The sequence below is a fragment of the Hylaeus anthracinus genome, unplaced genomic scaffold (assembly GCF_026225885.1).
Source record: "Hylaeus anthracinus isolate JK02 unplaced genomic scaffold, UHH_iyHylAnth1.0_haploid 3, whole genome shotgun sequence".
In the NCBI taxonomy this organism is placed as follows: domain Eukaryota; kingdom Metazoa; phylum Arthropoda; class Insecta; order Hymenoptera; family Colletidae; genus Hylaeus; species Hylaeus anthracinus.
Genome location: NW_026535284.1, coordinates 14,439,780 through 14,448,537, shown reverse-complemented (window position 1 = coordinate 14,448,537; position 8,758 = coordinate 14,439,780). Strand labels below are relative to the sequence as shown.

The 8,758-nt window shown below is 48.6% G+C and overlaps 1 protein-coding gene across 1 annotated transcript; it reads left to right on the top strand.

Moving 5' to 3' along the window:
* The first annotated feature begins 2,713 nt into the window (after positions 1–2,713).
* LOC128893795 (TRIO and F-actin-binding protein-like) lies at positions 2,714–8,614 on the top strand. The gene is made up of 5 exons (XM_054155024.1): positions 2,714–2,779; positions 2,880–4,993; positions 5,059–5,915; positions 6,054–6,590; positions 6,660–8,614. Exons 1-4 carry the CDS (start codon positions 2,714–2,716, stop codon positions 6,551–6,553), a joined length of 3,537 nt encoding a protein of 1,178 aa, XP_054010999.1. The 3' UTR covers positions 6,554–6,590; positions 6,660–8,614.
* The last annotated feature ends 144 nt before the right edge of the window (positions 8,615–8,758 follow it).

Below are 8,758 nucleotides of genomic sequence, written 5' to 3'. Positions count from 1 at the left end.
TCTATCCTCGTCGTGGCATTTCACGACTCGTACCCGAGACGAGGAACGGAATCCCTCGAGCTTGGAACTTTATTTACTTCGAGTCGAGTATCTTTCATTTACAAAGCGCAAATTGATTTTCCTCGATCGAGTAGCTTTCATTCTATCGGAATAACACCTCTGATGATAGCATTAAAATTTCGATGAATCACATCTATCGTTGCTATTACGTATATTCTTCGTATTCATCGCCTGCATAATTCGTTAGACTTGTGCTAGCAGGCCCACAACGAAATGCTCCGAAATGCAACCGAAATGTGTTAGGGAAGCACTTAGGAAGCAGAGTTAGGAAGCTCCAAGTGTGTGCATTTCCCCGACGCTTTGAGAACTATATCGAGACATGCTCGTTTAGACGTTAGACCCGCGTGAAACAACGTTTGCGATACATGTAACATGTAGTACGTAACTGTAACGCGTTACTGTAACAGGTTACTGTAAAATTGGTATTGTAATATGATACTGTAATACGTTGCTATAAAATGTTACTGTAACACGTAATACGGCGATGTAACGTGTGATACGCAATCAGGCTCAGAAACTTGCACTTAAATTACTCCTCGGGAGTATCTAGCCTGGAACGAGAACTTGGCTCGTTAGCGGCCCTCGAAAACGTTCATGCCCAACTTTCGAATACACCTCTCCTCGCCATTTTCGAGGCCGCTAACAAACCCCATCGACTCGCCGGTTTTCCGTTTTAATTGTCAAAAAAATGATATCCTCGGATCGGGATTTCCGACGAATAGAGAACCATTTTTGGTCAGCAGATGAAATTGATACGTGTGTGTTTATAGAGATAGAAGAGCATGGGGGGAATCGATTCCTCGACGTTTCAGGATAGTAGTAGTTTGGATATCGTACTCGTGTAGTAGAATGTTAGGTAGAGAAGTGGGCAACGTTCCAGTGATGAGTATAACAGAATTTTACAGAAATTTATCGTGCGATCGTGCTTGCAGTTGAGTTTAATTTCTTCATCCAAACAACAACGTCGCCTCGTTGACGATACTGTGGAGGTTGTGCCTGAAGAGCGAGAGAAGAGAAAAGGAAGGGAGCATTTCGTTGTGGACCTGCTGGCGGACTCGTCAGTAAGGCTACCTAGGAGTCCCGTGCCTTAGACGCCGGGATGTTTAGAAGTTATGGACGTCCCTCTAGTGGCGAGAACAGAAGATGCCACCGCAATACTTTCGATCGACACCCTTATCGATTGTATATTCATGTTTCGACGCAGTGCTTTGTTTTTCGCCAGGCAATTCGAGCAATGAAAATTCTTCGTTCCTCCTCAAGATGACCCGTCCTCCTTCGAACGCATTCGGCGATTCTTCCACAGACCTGGCGACTTTGAAACGAAATTTCTAGAAGAGCCCAAATAAAATATCTCCGAGAGAAGTCATGAACGAGATCAGGGCATTGACTGCTCGCTCCTTGGCTACTAAATCGAGGCCTTTCTCGCTGGTACTACAATTCTTGATAATCTACACTCTTTTATAATTCTTTATAATCTAATAAAAAATAAATTTGGTCGCAGTTGTCCAGCCGAAAGGCGTACAGCACGAGCGTGGCGAGACCATGGGAATCGTTTCGATCGATCTACGAACAGTGGACAGAAGTGAAAGGCGAGCCCTGCTGGGTGGAAGTCCTCGTGCCGCGGGATCCTCGGCTGAGGATGCAGAACCGCGTCGCGAAGATGCAACAGGACAACTCGAAGGTCGTGTTCGGAGTGCGATGCAACAGGCAACCGCCGACGATCATTCGAGAAATGGCGGACGACTTTCGCAGGAGGACCATGAGGATGTACTACAGGGACTGAGGTTCCCCTACTCCACGAGCAAACGTTACAAGGGGAAAAAGTCCTATCGAAAACGCAGAGTCACATTCGCTGTCTAACTTTTAGCATGCATTAACACCTTCTGTCTCCAAACAATCATTTTGGGGAAAAAATGCGTGCGAAACTATGGCTGGGAAAAATAGATAAAATTGAGAGTATTGGGTGGTATTGTTTTGGGACAGGAAGGGTTGAAAAGGATAGCGTCGAAATTGTTACATTGAGGTCCGAGCGAAATTTGTATCGGTTGCTCGAATTCACACGTTGAGAATAAAGTCGATAGAAGAGCCAAATATTCTACTCTATCTTTGAGAAATAAACGTAACAAAGCATTTACGTATGTATATATTGCACGAGTTTCTCTTAATATTAATGAATGTACGTAACCTTCGATCGACAAAATCGGCGTTGAACAAGTGGTTAAGCGTCGTGTGTATTCATTATTCTACTCAATGTCTTCTACTCTTTGTCTTCTCATAAAGAAAAGATTAGAAATAAACCTAACAAAGCTCGATATTGCTTATTTGACACATCTACGTATATATTCCACGAGTTTCTCTTAATATTAACGGATACGCATAACCTTCGATCGACAAAATCGGCGTCGAACATCGCGAAGGCGTCTCGAATGTCCCCATCGAGAATTGATTCGTGAATGTTTCAGCGCAACCCTGAACAGGCGATCTCCAATTGTTCGATACATGTTCTGTCATTTCCCATCAAAATGAAAACTCGAGATTGACCCGGCGTGCACGCGTCCCGTTTAAATTACAGTTAAATCTTCAAAATTCTAAGTAACAGTCACCAACACGCAACATCTTTTAGGAATATTAACCAGGGCCATAGCATTGGAAAATGAACGGAATCAGGACTTTGGTTCTCCAAGATCTGCCTCACGTTTTGCCTCCGAAAGGACTTCAGGTAACTCAAATATTCTATTTAAATTCCACTCACCTCCGATGGAATATCTGTGTTATCGGAAACAAGAATCCGATTCTCACGCTATTTCTATTTACGTCAGCTGTCGTCGTCGCATCTGCACACCGCTACGTCCACCCGTCGGTTCTGGAGCTTCTTCGTGTTCTCGTCGAAGGAGGATGCCTGTCGCGGCACGAAGAAATGTCCCGCATCTAAGGACGTCATCTCCACTCCGTTAATCTCTACGAACGAGGTGATAGAAGATGTCTCGAAAACAGCGAACGTGTCCCCGATTTCTCGGATATCTACGCTTCCGTTACCTCCGAAGTTGCAGTACCCGTTCGACCTAAGAACGGCCCCTATGAGCTGTCTGAGTATCCCAAGACCTCTCAAGGAGGATAACCTGATGTCCTTGCTGGACGGGAACCCCGTGCCCAGGACGCTCAAGTGGAAACTCAAAGGCTACAAAACCCTTCGCAATGAGCAAGCCGGTGACTTCGCGTTTGTCCCGGGAGGGGATGCTTACGACCTCGATATCCTGCCTCGAAAAGAGTACAGCGAGACGCTGAAGCCTACAGACTCGCGTCTGGGGTCTCTAGATCGAGCTTTAAGTAGTTCTAAGGCGACAGGTCCGAGCAGTCAGGCTGGAGACACGTTGTCCTTAACAACCAAGGCGATAGAGAACAAACAGTACACTCTTAAAGCTGTGGAAGCGAAGGTTGAGAAAGTCGACGAAGCAAAAATTGAGGAACCTAGTGCTCCGAGCACTGCGAATCTGAGCGTCCCGGCTGCGGTCGAGTCGGTGCCTGGCGAGATGGTCCCAACGATGCCAAAGCTGCTGGCATCGTCCGCGAAGATGGAGATCAAGTATCTTCCCATCGCGAAGACGAACCTCCCGGCGATTCCCATGAAGTGTCAATCGCAACCTTCTGCTCAGTACTCGTCTCGTCCACCTAAGAAAACTCAACAAACCAACAGGCGATCTTCAGATATAGAGATGCAGGACGCAGGCTCAGGAAGGTATAGAGAGCGAGAGATTGTCTCGAGAGAGAGACAAGACTACTCCATGGCTAGGAAGCAGGTAGAAGAAGAAATGCGAGTCGCGGGTGCTAGATTCGATCCCGAAGTCTCGAATCAGGAGATTCCACGGAGTAGTTCTGAATTTTCACCTAGAACGGTGGAAACAAAGTCTGACTCTTCGAAGATCTACGACCTTCAGCAGTCGGAGAATGCAAACGCTCGATTCAATCCTGAACTGACCGAGACTGAGTCTAAAGAAGTCTCCAACCAAAGGAAACAGTTTCTCGACAATTCCGAATTTTCGTCGAAAACGGTGGAAAGAAGACCTGATGCCTCTCAGAGGTATACTTCCCAGCAGTCTGAATACTTTGCGCCTCGAAGTTGGAAGTACGATCGCGTCAACCCTCCTACATCGAATCAATTATCCCATACTGGAAATAAATCGACTCGAGGAACCCTGAGCTCCGTTTACGAGTCGATCACAGGTGTCCCTGCCAAGGAGACCACACCCTTGAAGATAGCCTATCAAAAACAGCAACCCAAGACGTCGCCCTGCGCCGCGACACAAGCTAGATTGCAAGGCGGAAGAAACAGCATGCCTCAGAGGCAGTCGAACTTCGGTTACGACGGGTCATCCATGTCTGGGAGCTCCGGAGGAGGCTCGAGGAAACCTCCAGGTTCTTATCCGCCCTTTACCGCGCGACAAGCGTCGTCGGACAGTTCGTCCCTGTTGAGTCGACAGCCACGCGATACTCAGAAGTCGAGAGGAACGAAAGCCAAGACGTCTGCGTCGAGGATCAGCACGAGTGCGAGGAGGCCTGCTCCGAGGAAGTGCGGTGACGACGAAGGGCGCGAAGGGAAGACTGTGTGCACCAAGCCACGCGACAATAATAAGTGCAGAAGGAGATCTTGCGAGCAGGAAGATAGGCAAAAGTGCAAGAAGGAGTCGAAGAAGACCTGCAAGCGTTACTGCTGCCCCGCGCTCCAGACTCCTGTTGAATGCGACTACGACAATTTCCAGTGTCCCAAGCAACGGAACAAGAACGACTGCGGCAAGAGACGCGAGAAGAGGACTCACGATCCTACGTGTTTGCCCAACGACTCGAAATGCAGCGACCGAAGGGAGGACACTTGTAACAGAAGGAGGAACGACTGTCAGCGGTCCTGTAAGAGGGAGAGGTCGTGTGGCGCGGAGAGGTGAGCAGTAACAAAACACGCGCATTCTTTTATCTAACTCTACTAATATATTTGTTTACCTTTAGGAGAGATCGAAGCTGCAATAGAGACCGGCAGAGCTGCAACAGAGAACGACAGAGTTGCAGTCGCGGCAGAGAGAGGTCCTGCCAGAGACAAGAACGTCGAGACTGCTCCGACAGAGACCAAGGTCGCGTCATCTGCACGAAACCAAGACGAGGGGACTCTTGCAACCAACGAAGGAACGACGACTGCGGCCAGAGGTCCGCTAAATGTACTGGAAGACGGAATTACACCAACTCCGCGTACCTCAAAGACAAGGATTCCGTAAAACGGTTCTCCTCCGTGCCAGCTCTTGGCTTTTCTCTCATCGGCATGAACGTCCAAGGGAACGAATCGAAGGCTACCATAGGCTCTTCGTCCAACTGTAGATTCCTCGGGGTAAAGGAGTTTTCTTCTGGTTGCAAGTACATAGACAAGAAGCCGGACAAGTGCAAGAAAGCTTCGGACAAGTGCAAGACAGCTTCGGACAATTGCAAGACACCCCAGACCAAGTGTAAGCAGCAGGAATCGAGCCAAAGAAAGTGCAAGACGGCTTCGGACAATTGCAAGACACCGCAGACCAAGTGTAAGCAACAGGAATCGAGCCAAAGCAAGTGCAAGACGGCTTCGGACAATTGCAAGACACCCCAGACCAAGTGTAAGCAGCAGGAATCGAGCCAAAGCAAATGCAAGCCGCGCAAGACCGAGGACAAATGCAAACGGGACGAAAACCAGTGCGGGGCACTACGCAAAGCTGCGAACAAGTGCAAATCGACATGCGGCGTGTCGAAACCGGAGAAGCCACCGTCCTGCCAGCAATCCGGGAGCAAATCGAGCAAATCCGACGACTACTGCACCAAGAGGAGGGAACAGATATGCAAAGGTTCGCGATTTAGTTAAAAAAATAAGGATAAAGTACTCCGTGCAGGTCTGTGTTGTAGGTTTAGATAATCATTAAATACAGGAGTTGGACGAGTACTATATGCAGCAATAGCCATAACTTTTGATTCCGTGACTGCAGACAGGAAGTCAACATCCGAGGATGGCGAGTCCTCAAAGGACAGAACAGATAGGGAGCGAAAGGAGATGCAGGAGTGCAAGAAAGACATCGGTAAGAGGGACAAGAAAAAGAGCAAGGATGAAAAGAAGGCTGCGCCAGCGGGTTTGGAGCGTGTCGTGAGCCCTTGCAAACAGAAGCAGAAGAATAAGAGCGACAAGTGTTCGACGTCCTCGTCCAAAGTGAAGTGCATCAGTACCGCGTTGAACTGTTTGGCCAACAGGGATTCGTTGATGATGCTGGACAGCAGATCCTTCAACAGTCTATCCGATAGGTCCTACTCCACCGTGATGTTCAGTCGGTCCCAAGACCACGACCTGCAGGAATCTTCTTCCAATCAGTGGAGGGACTTCTGGAACGGTTTCGATCCCGAGGCCGAGCTGCCTACGCCGGGTATCATAGAGAACCAAGAAGCACCCGAAGACAGCTCCTACAGCCGCAATTGGTTTCTATCCTGGTTCTAGAATCGATGTTACACCGAGAACGACGAAACCGTGGAAGGTAACTGAGGGATTTCGAGGTTTCTCATTTCGTCTCGTAGAATAATATCTGCTTGTAACTGGTCCGCAGGCTGCTGACAGGACGACGTGCGACGCGGTTCGACGTCTCGTGGGAAAACCTGTTGTACGACTCGCGGAGCGGTTACTTTTCGCTGATGGAAAATCAGCTGGCGTTCCTTGGGAACGGATTCGTGTCGGAACGCTGAAAACACTGTTTCGTTCGTCGGGACTCCGGGCTGTCAGTTTCTACGAATGTTAAAAACTCTCAATATAATGCAAAGTCTCGTAACCCCTTGAAGAGCCAGAGCAGTTTAAACAATTCACGGGGCTAACGTCGCTCGATGAACCGGGTCTCGCGAGCAGTTAGATGTCTTTGTACAATGAACGAGGCACGTCGGAGGCGCGCATGTGAATGGACGGGCAGCAGGAGGCGCAATTATGGGTTTATTCAGGTCTCGCCGCGGGATACACGGGGTGCCGTCACCATGGAATATTTCGTACTCGCGTATATACCTGGCGCCTCTTCTCCGGGGCCCTTTATGCTTCCTGCACACTGTGAACGCGCTGCCAAAAGAGAGAGAATGGGAGGACGGCCGGGGGAACAGAGGCGCAGAGGGAGGAAGGGAGAGAAAAGCACGAGGACGTCTCCGCGGGGATCCCCGCGTTCCGCCACTTATGGGAACGTGATACGGTGCTTTTCGTCGGATGCTCTCTTGCGTTTTCGCATTGTTGCGCAACCGCGTCGTCCTTCTTTTCCCCGCGTTCTCCTTTCGCCTTTTTTTCTCCGCTCGTGTCTCCTCGCTGCTTTACTCGACAAAGGGAATCGATGTCAATGGCGACGCTTTGTGCCCGTTCCGTGCCGGCTTCCGTCTCGTCCCGCGGGACCGAAGTGGAAGAAACGACGGTAACATTGACAAGAACTTCAACGTTCGGTATCGTCAGCTTTCGATCATCCCTTATCGTTCAATGTTTTTCGTGTCGTCGGGTGTCTGCTCTTTTCTGTTTGATGTATTTCGTGTAATTTTCAGCGGAATAGAACGCGCGGCATGTTCTTAACGCCGGCCTCGAGTTATTAGTCTGGATATTTTCGAGCCAGCCGACAGGGAGAAGATCGAACGGTCGATTTCACGGCTGCCCAAAAGGAGCGAGGAGGATCGCGGGCATCTAGACGTCACATTACGATGTCAACGACTTCTTCCTGGACCACAAACCGCTTCGACGCCGTGTCCGGGATGAATGGCGACGCCACGGGTGGCACCCCGTCGGAAACAACCCCACACCACCGCTGGAAATGTGTCAATTTCGTTCGAATGACAGCGTCACTCTCCTGACGCCATAGGTTTCTCTAAATCGTAGGTTACGTGTTCATTATCGCGTTCACCGCAGAGAGCAAAACATTTATAAATTTATAAACATTTATAACGTTTCGATCTTTATTTTGTACTATCCTCGTTAATGTAATAACTCGTGAAAGATTAAAGAATTGGTTTGCGTACAGTATAAGATCGAGAACGGAAGTCAGGAATGGAGCAGCGTTTGCTCGAGAAATATTTTCCGGGAATATCCGACGGGTCACGTCGACAGGATGAACGGTTATTATTTTTTTTTTTTTTTTAAACCAGTCAAGAGCACCCTTAGACCGCGGAAGTGGCGAAACAAGACCAGAAGGGTTTTCCACGTGTTCGGTCACACGTGGCGTCGCTCGGGAAACGTCCCACGTCAATCAGGAAAGATGAAGACGGCTTTGTGCGAAGCGAGCCACGTCCTGTGGAAGAGCGCGCTGAAAAATCTGGCGGACACGCATTATTTTAAGTAGCGTGGTCTTGTTTTTCTAGAAGTCCTTGGCGGTCTGAGAAAACAAAGTATTCTTTGTTCGTCTGGCCATACGATCCTTCTCAGACTTGACTGAAAAAATACGCGTCAAAAATCTTCGCAAAGTAACGAAACAAATTATCCCAGCGCCGTATTTCCAGTTTGTCCGTCTGTTTTCGTCTCTATGGACCTTGACCTGGTTTCCCTTTTTATATTCCGATACTCGCAATAGTTATATTGGACAGATTAGAATGATTGCTTCTACGCACGAAGATCCTTGCGACAAAGTTTGATTCTTAATCCAAATAGCTAGAAGCGATAGACGAGTCAAATACAAACTATATTTTCCGAGTTAAA